This window comes from Bufo bufo, chromosome 4, assembly GCF_905171765.1.
Source record: "Bufo bufo chromosome 4, aBufBuf1.1, whole genome shotgun sequence".
Taxonomy (NCBI): Eukaryota; Metazoa; Chordata; class Amphibia; order Anura; family Bufonidae; genus Bufo; species Bufo bufo.
Window position 1 is genome coordinate 581,349,588 of NC_053392.1, and position 18,245 is coordinate 581,367,832.

General features: G+C 43.8%; 1 protein-coding gene across 5 annotated transcripts in view; it reads left to right on the forward strand.

The window, feature by feature from the left end:
- RCOR3 (REST corepressor 3) overlaps positions 1–18,035 on the forward strand; it is a 35,414-nt gene extending 17,379 nt beyond the window's left edge. For 4 of the 5 annotated variants that reach the window (XM_040430379.1, XM_040430380.1, XM_040430381.1 and 1 more), the window contains 7 exons: positions 267–391; positions 3,668–3,749; positions 4,283–4,501; positions 5,674–5,751; positions 5,875–5,932; positions 17,079–17,320; positions 17,607–17,948. In XM_040430379.1, coding sequence (XP_040286313.1) covers positions 267–391; positions 3,668–3,749; positions 4,283–4,501; positions 5,674–5,751; positions 5,875–5,932; positions 17,079–17,320; positions 17,607–17,948 — 1,146 coding nt within the window. Of the gene's footprint in view, positions 1–266; positions 392–3,667; positions 3,750–4,282; positions 4,502–5,673; positions 5,752–5,874; positions 5,933–17,078; positions 17,321–17,606 lie in introns of all 5 variants that reach the window. The other variant, XM_040430378.1, reaches the window with a different exon arrangement.
- The last annotated feature ends 210 nt before the right edge of the window (positions 18,036–18,245 follow it).

Consider the following 18,245-nt stretch of genomic DNA (forward strand, 5'->3'; position numbering starts at 1 on the left):
AAATCAAGGCGCCCCAAATAATGCCACAGAGCATCGGATCCCCATTAACTATATTGGGATCTGACCAGTATCCAGCTGATTTCCAGCATAAATGGCGGCTTTTGGCTGGACAAAAAGATTTCACAACGCAGATAAGAACGTAGCCTTATCTGGCTAGAAAGGTGAACTTGATCAGCATATGTGCTGTAGAGTATGTTGTATTCTGCAGATTTGTATATTTGTGTGTATATATTTATAGTTTCCTAAATTTAATATAATGGATTTAGCTTCCAGATAAGACCATAGCAAGTCTGGTAAAATACTACTACTCCTGGAAAAAAACCCGTTCTCGGACAAGTTTGATGGATCGGCAAGCAAGGAAGTTGGCCAGTAAAAATAACCACAGAGAAAGGTATTGTGCTTTACCATACAGTATTTGTAGGGTTTTGTAGCTATTTGGTTTTGTTGTGTGTGTGTTTGTTTTTTTTTTTTTTTTTTTAATTCCCATCAATTCTGTCAGTCACTGGATCGACCACCCCCTGGTCTACATAGAAAAAGCAGAGATTAAAGTGAATAAAATACAAGTTATACTGAATCCATCCCTACACACTTATATATCAATCTGCTCAGCTCCACAACATGCTTGCACTATTAGGCCCCTTTCACACGAGCGTGATGGATAAGGTCCAGATGCGTTCAGGGTGCGTTCAGGAAAACTCGCACCATTTTGCAAGCAATTCCAGTCAGTTTTGTCTGCGATTGCATTCAGTGGTTCATATTTTTTTGTGTGGGTGAAATGCGCATTAATGCGTTTTTCACGCGCGTGATAAACTGACGGTTTACAAACAACATCTCGTAGCAACCATCAGTGAAAAACGCATTGCATACACACCTGCTTGCGGATGCAATGCGTTTTTCACTGAAGCCCCATTCGATTCTATGGGGCCAGGGTTGCGTGAAAAACATAGAATATAGAACATGCTGTGTTTTTCACGCAACGCACAAGTAATACGTGAAAAACAACGCTCATGTACACAGACCCATTGAAATGAATGGGTCCGAATTCAGTGCGGAGGCAATGCGTTCGCATCACGCCTTGCACCCGTGCGGAAAACTCACTCATGTGAAAAGGGGCCTTGCGGTGGCATTTTTGCTTTAAAGGGAATGTGTTATCAGAAAATGACCTGCTGTTTTAAATCACTTTTATGTTTTTTTTATATAATTTTTATCGATTGTTATTTTTAACTTTCCATGTCACTTTTTATATTTAAGCTAAAACCAAAAATCCTGCAGTTCTCGCACTGGCCACTATGTCTAATAATAGGCGCCACTTCTTGGTCTGTACAGATCACTTTACTGCAGTTATATGCTTATCTGTCATTCTAATCCTGTCTGTAATGATATCACCTCTGTGTGTAGATAGGACAGGAACCACCATTCAAAATAGAAGACAGAGCATGCCTAGAACACTCTCCCATAGAAGCCAATCGGGTCCCCTCCTGACCATTGTGTCAATGGACCATGGGGCTGCCGTAAAGCAGTTTTTTAAATGTTGTGTAAATCCTGTTCAGAACAGTTCAGGAAAGATGGCCGCCCCATAATCATGTGTAGGAAGTAAAATAAAATAAAAATCTACAATGAGAAAATAAAAACGGATTAGGAAAAAAGGATATGTCTTACTATTTGGATTTAAACTGGCAGATAAGATTTTTGGTGACGCATTTCCTTTGGGCCTCATGCACACGACCATTGTTTTGGTCCGCATCCGAGCCGCAGTTTTTGCGGCTTGGATGCAGACCTATTCACTTCAATGGGGCCCGCAAAAGATGCGGACAGCACTCTGTGTGCTGTCCGCATCCGTTGCTCCTTTCCGTGGTCCGCCAAAAAAATATAACCTGTCCTATTCTTGTCTGTTTTGCGGACAAGAATGGTCAGTTATATTAATGGCTGTCCGTGCCGTTCCACAAATTGCGGAACGCACATGTACGCTATCCGTGTTTTGCGGATCCGCAATTTGCAGACTGCACAACACACAACGGTCTTGTGCATGCAGCCTCAAACTTAGCTGCAAAATCTATCTAGTAATTACTTCTATTATAGCAAAATACTAGTCACTGGTGAATATAGTTTCCCATCATATGTACATTTAAACAAAAGTGTAGGAAGTCTACAAATTCAAGATATTGGGATTAGTGTCTCTGAGTAGCTGCACAAGCACAGAGGATCTGCTGCTACCTGAGCAGCGCAGATGCCAACGGTGTATGCGCTGCTCACATCTGGGTAAACCCGGAAGCGGAGCTGCGCATGCTCAGTCATCATCTGCACATCCTCTGTGCTTGCACAGCTACTCGGAGCAACGGAGCAGGAATGAAATTGACAGTGCCAGGAGTGATGAGAGCTGCTCTTTGGAGAAGCGCCCCACTCTGGATGATGGTAGGGGGGTCCAAGCTAGCTCCTTCTATGATTATTCATTTGAAATCACTGGATGTATCTGTAGCCTATAATGAGCATACAGCTGGCCCCCGTTCACAAAAATTATACATTGCGTACTTGGGAGAAGATTTTGTTCCGCATATACACTGGGTAACAGAGCCTTTATGCTTTGCTATGACGCCCATCAGCCATTACAGTAAAACCACTGACTGGAGGATTGCATGACCCCAATTCTCATTGCAATGGCAAGTTAACTGTGGATTAGTTGGAAGCAGGAAAAATGGGCGAATAGAGCAGCTTTGAAAAGGACCAGATGACTGGGTCTCAAAAACGGACGGTCTTATGGGATGTTCCTAGTGGGCAGTGGTTAGTGCCTGCCAGTGTGGTCCAGTAACGGTCAACTGGTGAACCAGCAACAGGTACATGGGCGCCCAAGGCTCATTATTTTATGTGGGGGAGTCAAGTCTTGCCCGTCTGGTCCGATCCCACAGAAAGATACTGCAGCTGAAATTGCAAAAGTTACTGGTGGATATGAATCACCTTTTCTTTTACATGGTATGGACAGCGCATCGCTCTCCTGGGGACGAGATCGCACCATGGGAAGATTACAAGCTGGCGGAGGCAGTGTGATACTCTGGGCAGTGTTCTGCTGGGAAGCTTTGGATCCTGACATGGATTTGACCCGTACCACCTACCTGAACACTGTACAGATCAAGTACACTCCTTTATGGCAGCAGTATTCTCTATGGTTATTATGGAAAATTAAAGGATCTACTGCTAACGTCTTAATGCCAGATGCTACGGGACATCGTTCGAGGTCTTGTGGAGTCCATGCAGCGGCATGTAGGGTCTAGAAGTCTGCTCACCCAGATTAAGGCGTTCTCTCCCCAAGGAGAGAGAGTACCCCCCCAAATTGACGTGTCAGAGTGCAGTGGGAGCCTACATAATATCAGCCAGGTGCTTCTAGTGGGTGTATGTGCAGGTGATGAGTACAACTTGGACATGTACACACTTTGCAGATTCTTAAAAAACATTTCCCTTTGAATGACGATTTGTCATGGGGTTAACTCTCTTCACTTACAGTCAGCAGCATACCCTATTTATACATTTTTAAAACCGGCCCTCAAATCCCCATTCACTTGCTTTGTACAGCTGTATCTTATACTTTGTTCCCTATGAGTCTCCTAACACCAGGGGACCTAAGCAGATCTCGGATTTTTATATATTTTTTCAATGATTTTGTGTTTGCATTCAGCGATGAGGACCTTGAGGAAAGTCATCATCCAAAGGATGGAAATGACAGTGATTATGACCCTAAAAAAGAAGCAAAAAAAGAGGTGCGTAATGCTCTGTACTGTATGTGTGATATCTGATTGAATTATCCAATGAGAAAATATCATTAAATGTATGATCGCTTGTGGTCCTGACGCTAGAATCCCCATGATCATTATTGCACAACCTCGTTATTGCAGACTTACTTCACGTGCTTGATCTGAGGTCTGATGAAGACTTTATATTTATTTATTTTTTCTTATTTTTTGGGGTCTGATGGAGCCTAGGAGGTCTAATTTTTGGGACCTGATCTGAGGTCTGATGAAGAATGGGGGTCTGATGAATTTTTCTTATTTTTTTTTTCTTATTTTCCTCCTCTAAATCCTAGGTGCCTCTAGACCGGATTTCCACAACCACTTCATCCAATTAAAATTCTACTCTGCCCTCCTCACTGCCCTAGAATGAGGAATACACCCTTTAAAAGGCCATATGGGATTACCTGGAAGTACCGTCTGTTTTCAGATGGAAATCTTGAGTTAATGCACATTCCTAAATTATGTGTGATACTAAAAAAAATGTTATTCGCTTTTTTTTTCAGCCCAGTGCAGATACCTGTATTCAGCCTGTGAAGGTTGCTCTTGGTAGAAGAGAATACCAAAGTTTACAGCATCGTCACCACTCCCAGAGGTCTAAATTTCGTCCTCCAAAGGGAATGTATATAATTAAGGATGACGTTGTAGCAGTGTCCTGTGGTCCGAACGCTGCCAGTACTATACTCCGTCAGTTGGATATGGAATTGATATCCTTGAAACGTCAGGTGGGCATTTTTGATTTATTAATGGTCTTTTTTTTTTTTTTTTTTGGGTCCATTCATACGTCCGCAAAATGGGTCCGGATCTGTTCTGCAACGTTGCAGAACGGGTCCGGACCCATTCATTTTCAATGGTGCCGGAAAAGATGCGGACAGCACTCCCATTCCGCAAAAAAAAAATAGAACATGTCCTATTCTTGCCCGCAGACACAGAAAAGAAAAGGCATTTCTATTTAAAGTACCGTCCATATGTGGTCCGCAAAATGCGGAATGCACCTGGCCCGGTGTCCGTGTTTTGCGAACACTTGCGGACGTCTGAATGAACCCTTAGTCTGTAGAAAAGGCAGAGAGATCATGTTTAGCTGAACATCGCATGTCTGTTGCTTCCAGGACCACAGTCTCCATAGTTGGATTGTTAATTTTTAATATTTTCTGGGTGTTTCTAAGGGTACTTTCACAATAGCGGCAGGACGGATCCGACAGGCTGTTTACCCTGTCGGATCCGTCCTGCCGCTATTTTCACCGGACCGCCGCTCCGTCCCCATTGACTATAATGGGGAGGGGGCAGAGCTCCGGCGCAGCACGGCACTTCACTGTGAGAGGCCGCCGGACTAAAAAGTCGGACATGCAGTACTTTTAGTCCGACGGCCTTTCGCCGTGCTGTGCCGGATCTCCGCTCCCGTCCCCATTCCCATTATAGTCAATGAGGACGGAGCGGCGGCATGGCGAAATAGCGGCAGGATGGATCTGACAGGATGAACAGCCTGTCGGATCTGTCCTGCCGCTAGTGTGAAAGTAGCCTAAGTACTGGTGTCATAGAAAGGGCTCCCCCCTGGAACCCCTTTTTTACAGCCTGCCCATAGGAGACTGCAGCACCTCTTGCTTTCGCACCATAGATCTATTAAAGGGTTTGTCTGTGATGAGACAATCCCTTTGAACTGACGTGAGTGCATGACAGTTTTTTTAAAAATTTTTAATTTTTTATTAATTTTTTTACTTCATCACCTTCTGCTTAAACCATATTTATACCTGAATCCTGCTTGCATCCAAGTGTATGAAGATTGCCCATCTAACGTGTAATTGGGAGGACATGCTGCTTATGTGTTCATGTTTGTTGGCATAGGATTTTGTTTTCTCTCTCGTTTTTGCTGTGACTGACTGTACGCTTTCATTTAAAGGTTCAGAACACTAAGCAAGTTAACAGTGCACTTAAGCAAAAGCTGGAAGGGGGCATAGAAGAGTTCAAACCGGCAGAGGTAACATGACCAGCCTGTGTGTCAGCCCGTGCCATCATCCCTGGCTTGATCCAGTGAATTGTAGCTCTTTCTATCAGCCCTTTCTTATTTTATTTCATTATTATTATTTTTTTCATGTTTCAGTCAAATCAGAAAATAAATGCCCGATGGACGACCGAAGAACAGCTTCTCGCAGTACAAGGTAAGTGATGAGGAGATTTTCTCTTGGGCCATATAATGTCTTACGGAAGAAACTTGTCTGCAACACGGGGGTAGTCCTTATGTTGCCCTCCGTACAGATGGAGGCAGCTTCACTAGAGTAGATGATAATGCAAACTGAATCTTGAACACCCTTCCCCCATAATGACACGCATCTGTACAATATTCAAAAAAAGAAAGTCAAATGGGATACATCATAGTAGTCTATGCAACAATGACACTAGTTCCTTTTAACGCCTTTGATCCACTCCAATGCCCTTTGTAAAGGACATTTACCATGTCACTGCACACCCAGCACTAGACCACAGGTAAGTGAATAGCCCTCCAATAGTGTTTCCATGTGACCTGAGCATAGAAGGCACTGGGACCGAAGCGGGTGATGGTGACATCTGCTTTGCTGTGCCTACTCAGTATCTTCCAAATTGGCCCCAATTCACATTTACTGATTTTTCTACTGAATAAAGACTATTCCGATGCAGACCCAGCGAGACGTCGATCAGCTGAGGTTATGGCTACATGGCGACATTTCATCTAATGTACTTAAATGGTGCTGCCGACTTGAATGGCTTTTTTTCGACTGTCACAGCACGTTACATTGCGACACCATTGACATACACTGTATGAAATGTTGCGCGATGGTAGCCATACCCTTTTTGTTTTCTTTGACTTGCTGTCGCCGTGTAGCCGTACCCATAATGCGGCCCAGAAAGTGGACAGAACCCTCAGTGTTAATGTGAGGCTTTTTCAAATTATTTTTAGCCCGGCGTAATGGATTTGAGGTTTATATCTTTGGTGCTGGAGTTCTGCACAGAACACTCCTTCTAATCAATGTGGATTTGAACGCATTCGTGCAAACGGACAGGGTTGGGTATTTTAAAGGGGTAGCTTAATGTAAATTAAGCTACCATCTCTACTTTGGGAATCATGTTAAGACCTTTTTTTTATGACTTTGTAATATCACTTATGAACCTTTTTTGACATGTAACCTTATGTTTTTTCGATTCCTTTCTATGTACACACCAGGCTGTGAACAAGGTCTAGGTTAGACCGAAACGTTGGCCAGTGGCTATAAATAATTTCCAGGATGGATTAAATAAAATAAAATACAAAAAGTTAATGCACCGTAACTATTGAGTGCCGTGGTCTTTGAATACATTGACTCTTTAACCTATGATCTCACTATGTCGGTGTGTGCACAGAAGGCTGTCAATCACGATGATGTGTGTAGATCATCCTACAAACTATCAGCAAGTCCGGCTATGTGTGTGTCTAGATATACTTTTAATACTCCTTGATTATTTGAACAGGCCTTGTCCACCATATTTTTTATGTACTTATATACGTTCTCGTCATAAGCCAATTTTCTTTTCAAATATCCATTACTTAGGAGGACAGACTGTGTTTTTTGTTATTTTGTATGTTGACATAATTTTTTTATGGATTTCTTACAGTGCATATATTTATGGGCCCCTTAAAGGGGTTCTCCAGGTATTAAGAAAATAAAATTACTGAAAAATGCTTAAATATGACCTTATTATAAAATATATTCCCAAATTTCATTAGATATAATGGCTCATTTTGTCTGGGGAGCAATCAATCATTGGGAGAAATAAAATGGCCGCCGTCCTATTAGTAGACACACAAGCTGTTCTAATCACACAGGAGGACAAGTTACTTCACAACACTGAGCTAAAGAGCTGCCTCATCCTCCTCTCTGCTCTGCTTGTCAGGGATTATGATCCTGAATACAGCTGAGAAGATCTTCAGCTGAATCTCTGTAGGAATGGAGTTCATGAGGAGACAGGAAGTACAGAGAGGGGTGGGGATTTGGCTGATGAGCTACAGCTCTTGTATGCATTCTCCATTACCACAGTCTGTCCTGTCCGTCCTCTCAGTACTTCATGTCTCCTCATGAGCTCCATTCCTACAGAAATTCAGCTGAAGATCTTATCTGTATTCAGGACCAAAATCCCTGCCAAGTAGAGCAGAGAGGAGGATGAGGCAGCTCTTTAGCTCAGTGTTGTGAAGTAACTTGTCCTCCTATGTGATTAAGACAGGTTCTGTGTGTACTAATAGGACGGCGCCCATTTTATTTTCCCTGATTGCTCCTCAGACAAAATGAGCCATTCTAACTAATGAAAGGTATTTGGGAATGAAGTAATTAAGTATTTTCATTTTCCTAATTCCTGGAGAACCCCTTTTTAAGGTTTTTTGTTTGTTTTGTTTCTTGTTTGTTTTTTATAACAACTAAGTATAGAACAACAGGTCTACTTATAATCCATATATTACATGTAGTCTGTAACTCCGTATACCATGTATGGTAGGAACTGCACATTTCTTTGTTATTGGATACTGGTCTGAGGGATTCTAAATGTCCCATTAGTCCCCTTTCACACGGGCGAGTATTCCGCACAGATGCGATGCGGTAGGTGAACGCATTGCACCCGCACTGAATACCGACCCATTCATTTCTATGGGGCTGTTCACATAAGCTGGGATTTTCACGCATCACTTGTGCTTTGCGTGAAAATCGCAGCATGCTCTATATTCTGCGTTTTTCACGCAACGCAGGCCCCATAGAAGTGAATGGGGTTGCGTGAAAATCGCAAGCATCCGCAAGCAAGTGCGGATGCGGTGAGATTTTCACGCACAGTTGCTAGGAGACGATCGGGATGGAGACCCGATCATTATTATTTTCCCTTATAACATGGTTATAAGGGAAAATAATAGCATTCTGAATACAGAATGCATAGTAAAACAGCGCTGGAGGGGTTAAAAAAAAATAAAAATAAAATTAACTCACCTTAGTCCACCTGATCGCGTAGCCGGCATCTCCTTCTGTCTCCTTTGTTGAATAGGACCTGTGGTGAGCATTCATTATAGGTCAAGGACCTTTGATGACGTCATTCTGGTCATCACATGGTACGTCACATGATCTTTTACCATGGTGAATCACCATGGTAAAAGACCATGTGACGTACCATGTGATGGACCGGAGTGACGTCATCATAGGTCCTTGACCTATAATGAATGCTCACCACAGGTCCTGTTCAGTAAAGGAGACAGAAGGAGATGCCGGCTACGCGATCAAGTGGACTAAGGTGAGTTAAATTATTATTTATTTATTTTTTAACCCCTCCAGCGCTGTTTTACTATGCATTCTGTATTCAGAATGCTATTATTTTCCCTTATAACCATGTTATAAGGGAAAATAATACAATCTACAGAACACCGATCCCAAGCCCGAACTTCTGTGAAAAAGTTCGGGTTTGGGTACCAAACATGCGCGATTTTTCTCACGCGAGTGCAAAACGCATTACAACGCCCGTGTGAAAGAGGCCTTACAGTTAGGGTCCATTCACACGTCTGCAAAATGGGTCCGCATCCGTTCTGCAATTTTGCGGAACGGGTGCAGACCCATATATTTTCAATGGGGCTGGAATGTGCTGTCCGGATCCGGACTTCCGCATCCGTGCTTCCGTTTCTGCAAAAAAATAGAACTTGTCCTATTCTTGTCCGCAAGATTAGGCATTTTCAATATAGTGACAGCGATGTGCAGTCCGCAAATTGCGGAATGAACGTTGCCGATGTCCGTGTTTTGCGGATCCGCAAAACACTTACGGACATGTGAATGGACCCGAAGGGCCTTCTTGGGTTCCACCCTAAACCGCAGCTTCTATTTATATGCCTGCTTCTGGCGTTCAGATATTTCTATTAGATTTATTCTTTCTACCTTTTGAACGCTCCCCACACTTCCGGTTACCCCCAGAAGTGGCGTCCTCAGCGATTCCTATCCTCGTTGGCCCATAGAGGTCTCTAACATTGATTTTAGAAGTAGCTATATTGGCCCTTTTTAAAACTTCAGAAACTTTGAAACTGACTCATTTGGTCATTCAGTGCGATTTGGTAATATATCTAGGATGATGTGTTCCATTGTGGAAAGTTTTATATGCACACCCGTTCTTACCCCGGAAGTGACACAACCCATGTGTTTCTCCCGAATCCGGCGGATTTGAGCACGGTACACATTCTAGAAGTGCCAATAGTTGCACTGTTGTATAGTTTGCTGTTTTTTTACTCCTGATGGAGGGGAGAATAACTCCCTGAAACGCGTTGAAAACATAATAAAGATCTATCCTGTGTTCCATCATGGATGACTGCTGGATTAACGCCAGGCAGGTGAGAATGGCGCATGAGGTGTGGGGGACAAGTACGTGTTCTGATCTTTTTATTAACCACCCCCATCCTCTCGTGTGGAGTGCGTACCCTACTGTGATTACTTACTATCAAACGGAATTGATTTGTGCTTGTACGAGCGCCTCACACTCTGTGTCTGCGTCCCATACAGTATGTGTGTGTGCTGCACTGAGTCACCACTTTTATCTTTGTGGTCCAGATACCACTATTGCTTTGGCGCCCACTTACACCGTCCGCTCTTCTTTTCCATTCACCTACCTCCCAGCTGTGAGCCTATCATCTCCTTGTCTTACATTTTTGTTTTTTTTATCTGTTTTACATTACTGTGTGTGGGTGGGGCAATCAGGAGTCTTGTTCTCTCCGCTTGGAGTCCTGTCAGGATTTACTCCGCTTTTTACTCAGAAATCCTGCTCCAAATCTAATAAACTTTATATAATCACTGAGTTCAGCTTCTCTTCCTCTGTCAAATAGGGCCACAGAAATCACTTGTTAGGTTCGCCTTGGACGGGACCTGTCTCCCCCCCCCCCCCCCCCTCCTCCTGACATGTATAAATTAGTAAGTAACTTGTATATCCCATCATATCACAAGTGGAACATATTTTCTTAGAACTTCACTTTGTACAACTCCTCCTCTTATTCCCCCCTAGAATAAGAGCCGTGGCGTCTGTCTGGACACCGCACCAAGAACGGAACACACACACACACACAAAGGAATGCTTTATTCTCCACTTCAGGCTGTTCACTGGAAATTCTCCGATAAATCGAGTAAATAAAACAGACTCTCAGATTACTGCTGTCCATAGAAGTTTATGGAGAGGAGGGGTGAGCTGCTATAGGAAGAGAGAGACTTTCTCTGATGAGATACATTACTTGCAAAGTTTCTTGTATTCACCTGTACTAGTTTAGTGAACATTTAAGGATGAAGGTTGCCAGTTTACTCTTGGTATTATAGTAGATTTTGATTCACTTTCTGTACTTTTTTATTTATTTTTATTTTTTATGTAGAATGAGACCTGATGGATATGTCTGAAGTATATGTTGTCCAGGTGACACAGTTCTGCAGTCCTACATTGGGCCTAGCAGTGACCGTATTGCTTAGTCAGCTACCCAGCGATCATACATTTGGCTAGGTGATTGAAATGTTGTCTATGAGGAACCCCGGTAATCTCAGTGTGTTTAATTAGTACTTTTAACACTTTATAAAAGATGCTTGTTAATTTCCCAGCAAAATATTTCTATGAATTTCTCTGTATTCAGTGTATTCTTTTACTCTGTGCTGTATTCGGATATCTATGTATATCCATAGAGGAGTTTTGTCGATTTTTATAATACATTACAGCAAGTGGAGAATGCTATCCACATCTTTTAGCGCCCTATAGAAGCAGATGGGTCCATATCTAACCGCAAAATTGTTGATCAGATGCGGAAAGTAACATACGGCCGTCTGAATGAGCCCTAAGGTGTGTAGGTATGTCAAAGTACATATGCTCCACTCCCTAAACAGCATTCATTCTGCTGGGGCAAGGAGAATCTTTTATACTGTGTTTGACAGAGGGCAGCAAAACCTACATTGGCAACTTCTCAACGATGATCTGATTTCAGATCCTTACCGCAGGCCATTTTACGGTTTACGCTTGTTTTTTTGTGCAGTGTGTGTGTGGATGGGATTTCTTAAAGAAGTATGCACACCAGGTGGGAGACAAAACCAGTGGTGAAGCCTCCACAGAGATTAGGTATAATGGAAAGATATTCATCTGTTCTGTGTTTTTGACCCGCACCTGGTTTTGGCTCGCTATATCACTGACCGCATAACTGAAGTGTGAACTCGGCCTAAATCTTCCCTCATGTGTTTGCAGAATATGCAGGCTCGCTAAGGATGTGCTGTGAATGTTTGAGGGACTGTCAGCCAAAACCAGGTCGAAAACGCAGAACGGGTGCAAATTTTCCCATTATACCTGATCTGTATAGGCTCCACGTCTGGGTTTTTGTCTCGCAATCGCTGATCAAACTCCGCCTAAGTATTAAGATAAGGCCTCATGCACACGGCCGTTCCGTGCATTGGGGACAGCAATTGCGGTCCCCCAATGCACGGCAACATCCGTGCAGCGGGCCGGACCCATTCAACTTGAATGGGTCCGTGGTCTGTCCACACCGCAAAAAAAATGACATGTGACAAAAAGAGAATGTGACAAAATGAAAGACAAATGTCACAAGCAGTGTCGGGTACCAGACTGCAGTCTCCTGTCTCCTATAGTACACACAGGCACTGTGCTCTGAAATCGTTTTGTCGTTTCGGGGGATGCAATCTGCACCTATTATGAGGGTGGCTTTTTGGCGCCATGGGTTGTGCGTCACAGAACGCTTAATTTGATTTTGTTTTACCAAATCTTGATCTGCACTACAGTGTGGAATTATATTACCGCAGAGAGCATCTGTTGTCCTGCTCTGCTCTCTTGTCCATTAGGATATTGAAATTGAGAAGACTTCAGCAGTCAGTCCAGTATCCCCCCCCCGATGTCCACCAGTTGTCCGTTTTTATGTGCAACTTCTTTGCAGCCTTTTTACCTGCAGAAGGGAAGCACCAAAATGAGTAACTACCAAGGTGTTGGCAGCACATGTTCTGCCCACTTTGATCAGGAGGCCTGCTCTAAAGCATAAACGGGTTGTCCCACGAAAAATATTCTACATTTTTCAAACCAGCACCTGGATCTGAATACTTTTGAAATTGCATGTAATTAAAAATGTAAAAGCTATTGAGTTATACACTGAATTCTATCTGTATAGCGCCATCTGTTTGCTCTTAATTTCTCTGTCCTGCTCACTGAGATGGACGCACATGCTCAGTTCCATCCTTCAGCTGCAGCAGAAAGGACACACACACACACATGTACTAGATTATGTATGATTTTCTTTTTGTACATTATTCAAGGGAGAATTTCTTTAACTTGGTCACATCCATGTTTTCCAGGCTCCCAAAAAGCAGATTATATTTTTGTGTAGTGGAAATCTGCCTCAAGGCCAATGGAAATCTGTCCTCCAGAGAGGACTCTGTTCATTTACCTTGTACCAGACTTGCGTACTATTCATAGATCTATAGTATTTCTCTTCTGTATTCGGATGGCTGTGGTGGATTGGGGTACCTCGCAGACCCTTGACCTGATAGCATGTACACACAGCTAACTCGGTATAGAGTAGGTGACCAGTAGATCAGGATCTGAGGAGATCACAAATGTCTTCACAGCCTGGAGGTCAGATGTCGTCTCAGAAAAGTTGATAATCCACTAGGGCAGGGATGGGCAAACTGCGGCTGTCCAGTGGTTGTAAAACTACAAATCCCAGTCTGCCTACAGCTATCAGCCTACAGCAGGGCATGATGGGATTTGTAGTTTTACAACAGCTGGAGAGCCGCAGTTTGCCCATCCCTGCGCTACGGCTTCAGTATACATTTCTACCATTATAGTGACTGACGCATCCTTCCCTTCACTGCTCCGCTGAATTTACGTTAAAAGGCGGCATTTTCTTAATTACAATAAATTTGTCTAAAAAATGTAGGTCCTCTCTCCTGTGCATTTCTTTTCTAATCCAAGGGAGGATCAGATCTTGAAGCCGCCACTAAGTCTACATTCAGACAACCGTAGTGTTTTGCAGTCCGCAAATTGTGGATCCACAAAATACGGATACTGACCCGTGGGCATTCTGCAATTTGCGGACCGCACAATGGTAGAAATGCCTATTCTTGTCCGCAATTGTGGACAAGAATAGGACATGCTATATCTTTTTCGCAGGGCCGTGGAACGTAACTACGGATGCATTGTGGCCCGATTAAAATGAATGGGTCCTCACCCGTTCTGCAAAATTGCAGAACGGATGCGACCCATTCATACGGTCGTGTGAATGAGCCACAAGGAAATGTTTCCCTTATGCCTATATCCATTTCCCCTTTCGATCAGAAAGATGTACAGAAGCTTGGATCTCCCTATAGGAAGTTTATAGGGAGATTTATGTCGGCCGAACACTTGGACCAACAGACTTTTCTGCCAAGGACAGATCAGATAATTGTCTGCAGATAAGTAATGTGTTTGGGTGATGCCCATTCATACTGTTGGATGGAAGTTTTGACCGAAATCATAAGGTCAGGATAGAAAATGGAGCTAATTTGGTAAAGACCTATCTTTGCTACACCTTTTAAAGGGCTTCTGTCAGCCCACTAAACCGTTTTTGTTTTTTTTGTTTGTTTACTAATAATCCCTATACTGCGAGCTCTGCATACATAAGTTAAAAAATAATTTTGGTTCAGTAGAATTTGATAAAAAGCTATTTTTAAAATATGCAAATTACCTTGCTACCAGCAAGTAGGGCGGCTACTTGCTGGTAGCAGCCGCATCCTCCGATCCTAATGACGCCCCCTCCGCATTGTGATTGACAGGGCCAGGGAACGGAATCGTTCTCTGCTGGCCCTGCCTGTTAGCATTCAAAATCTGGCGCCTGCGCCGCGGCCGTACCTGTCTTCAATCGGCGCAGGCGCACTGAGAGGCGGCCACTCGCTCGGCGCTCCATCCTCAATGCGCCTGCGCCGATGACGTCACATCTACACCAGGCGCATTGAGGAGCGAGCGGCCGCCTCTCAGTGCGCCTGCGCAGATTGAAGATAGCATTCAAAATCTGGCGCCTGCGCCGCGGCCGTACCTATCTTCAATCGACGCAGGCGCACTGAGAGGCGGCCACTCGCTCGGCGCTCCATCCTCAATGCGCCTGCGCCGATGACGTCACATCTACACCAGGCGCATTGAGGAGCGAGCGGCTGCCTCTCAGTGCGCCTGCGCAGATTGAAGATAGGTACGGCCGCGGCGCAGGCGCCAGATTTTGAATGCTAACAGGCAGGGCCAGCAGAGAACGATTCCCTTCCCTGGCCCTGTCAATCACAATGCGGAGGGGGCGTCATTGGGATCGGAGGATGCGGCTGCTACCAGCAAGTAGCCGCCCTACTTGCTGGTAGCAAGGTAATTTGCATATTTTAAAAATAGCTTTTTATCAAATTCTACTGAACCAAAATGATTATTTAACTTATGTATGCAGAGCTCGCAGTATAGGGATTATTAGTAAACAAAAAAAAAACGGTTTAGTGGGCTGACAGAAGCCCTTTAAGGAGGAAAAAAGTTTTGAGGGTAAAGCCTTGGATTGGTTTGATGCTCCTATACCAGTTCTTTCAGCATTGGTGCCATTTTGTAAAGATTGACATATACACGAACAAGACCATGTTTCCCCCTAAAATCTACTGCTCCTGACTTCACCATAAATCTGCAAAGCACCTATGCCTGTAAGTAAGGCTAGTTTCACATCTGCGGTAAAGGTGTCTGGCAGAGAAACCGTCTACCGGCCTAGCCAGATGCTGCTGTTCACCATTGGCGCCATTTTACTATGATGGGATCTGGCTGGTTTCCGGGAATGAAGTGCCAGGTTTTGGCCAGACAGAAACCAGTGCATTATAGTCAATGGGCTCTGGCGGTGCTTGGCCCTATCCGGATACCTTTTACCACTTATGTGAAAGTAGCCTTAAGGTCCCTTTACATTGCTAGATATAGCAGATGATTACTGAATCATACTGAATCAATTTGCCGGCAGCAGAGGCTATTTAGATGGCATGATCTGCTGCTGGCAAATGACTATTTAGGTGACCGCATGAACGATCATATCACCCGATGGACGAGCGTTTCACTCGTTCCTCGGGTAATCTGCGGCACCTTTACACCGGCAGGTAATCAGGAACGCTTGTTAGCGATTATCGGCCAGTGTAAAGGGGCCCTTAGATGGGTTCTGGCGACTCTTATCTCGTTATACAGCCGCTTTAAAAGGGAATTATCCCATATAAATTATCACCTATTCACAAGAATGGATTAGATAATAGTTTAAAAAAGGTTCTGACCGCTGGACTCCCCTTGCAATTCTGAGAACAAAGTGTTTTTGAGTCCCCTCTCTGAATGGAGTGGTAGTGGCATGTCAGTCCACAGATCCATTTATTCTTATGAGGCCAATGCCTCATGCACATGACCATATCCATGTTTGCAGTCCCCAAATTGCGAATCTGCAAAACACAGGTGCCAGCTGTGTGCATCCCGTGTTTTCCCTTCCTCAGGTCCTGCACTATGTTACAAATGTCTATTCATGGATGCAGAACACTTCGTTCAGTGGCTGGACTCCAACCACCATCCTATATCACCCGTCTTGTGGATAGCAACGCTAGACAAATAATAACATTTCTGCTTTTGGCAGAATAGCGGAGCACTACTTTCCTCAGGTTCTCCCGCGTGTACCAGAGGTGACCACATATGCTGTACATATTGCATATACTGACAGTATGGTCCCGAACAGCTGATGATAAGAAGGCACTGGAATACACAGGAGGGCAACTCTGAAACCAGGGGCAAGGAGAGTCTATTTAGCATGTGGCATTACAGTAGTAAATACCTGACTAAAGGTTTCCTGCCTGAAGCTACATGGATTGACGTGGTCACAGGAGGTTTTGCTTCCCTATGCTACTCGGGATTGTCTTACATTGCTCAAGAAATCTTGCATCTACAGCGTATAAAACCTTAAAGGATCTAAGTGCCCTCCGTGTACTGAGTCTTCTGGGGAGTCTTTAGGACTGAAATGGTTGCTGCAAGGAGTGTTTGCAGTAAAAGGATGAATAACATTTATAATGAATGCATATCCATATTATTACTGCTGGACCATATATGCTTGTGTCCTGGTATAATGTATTTTTTTCCCCCCTTTTATTTTGATCTTCCCATTGGCACGCTTTATGGAACCTGTAGGGTTAACAGCCTCCCCCCTTCCCCATCTCTAGGCTGAGCGCCCCTTGCAGATTTATTGACATACAAAGCTCCGCATGAGTGGATCGTCTTTGGTGAATATTGTACTTTGCCTTCCAGGTGTCCGCAAATATGGTAAAGATTTTCAAGCTATTGCGGATGTAATTGGCAACAAGACTGTTGGTCAAGTGAAGAACTTCTTTGTAAACTACAGGCGCCGGTTTAACTTAGAGGAGGTATTGCAGGAATGGGAAGCAGAACAAGGAACCCAGGCCTCTAATGGTGATGCTTCTACTTTAGGGGATGACACAAAAAACACTTCTCATGTACCATCAGGAAAGAGCACTGATGAAGAGGATGAGGTGTGTTTGTGTATCCACAGTATTGAGTTGAGAATTTTTATTTTATTTTTATTTTTTCCCCTTTTTTTTTTTTTCTTCATTCTATAATTACTGATATAAAATGCAAATAGATAATACAAATAATTAAAAAAAGGTAGAAACATAAACTGTGGTAACTGCCTGCCATTGAATGGACTGTATATGCTTAGAACTATAAAGAACAATTCGTAATGGACTGTATACCCATGTACTGAAATAACGTACGTAAGGCAACCAGTTCCTGTAATGGTTTTTGTTTTTGTTTCAGACCCAGAGCAGCCAGACAGCGCCACCCGCTGGTCAGTCTCCTCCAGCGCAACCCGTAGCCCCAGCGTCGTCTGCTTCGGTGACGGCCTTGAATCAGCCTCCACCTCTTCTACGGCCAACGCTACCCGCTGCTCCGGCCTTGCACCGTCAGCCTCCGCCTCTACAGCAGCAAGCTCGGTTCGTTCAGCCAAGGCCGACGCTCAACCAGCCCCCGCCTCCGTTAATTCGCCCAGCTAGCTCTATGCCTCCTCGTCTAAACCCAAGGCCGGCGGTGACCACAAGTTCTGGTCAACAGCCGTCCTCTCTTGGGATTCAGACTGAGCCACAGCCCACAATGCATTGATGTAAATAACTCGCTTCCTGGAGCGGATCCTGGAACCTTTTACTTATATGGGAGTAATCTTGAGCCATTCATGACGTGGAGTTTTTGCTACGTCTAAAGAAAATAAAAATAAAAACATTGAATTCAGACATTGAGGAAAATGACTGTACCATACACTAAACTGATCCAGAATGTATTGTAAGCTTTTTATATAAATATATATATATATACAGTCAGACATAAGCGTTCTGTAAACCAAAGTGTTCTCCACGTTACGACTCATCTGTTACGTGTTACTGTGTGTCTTTTTTCAGCATT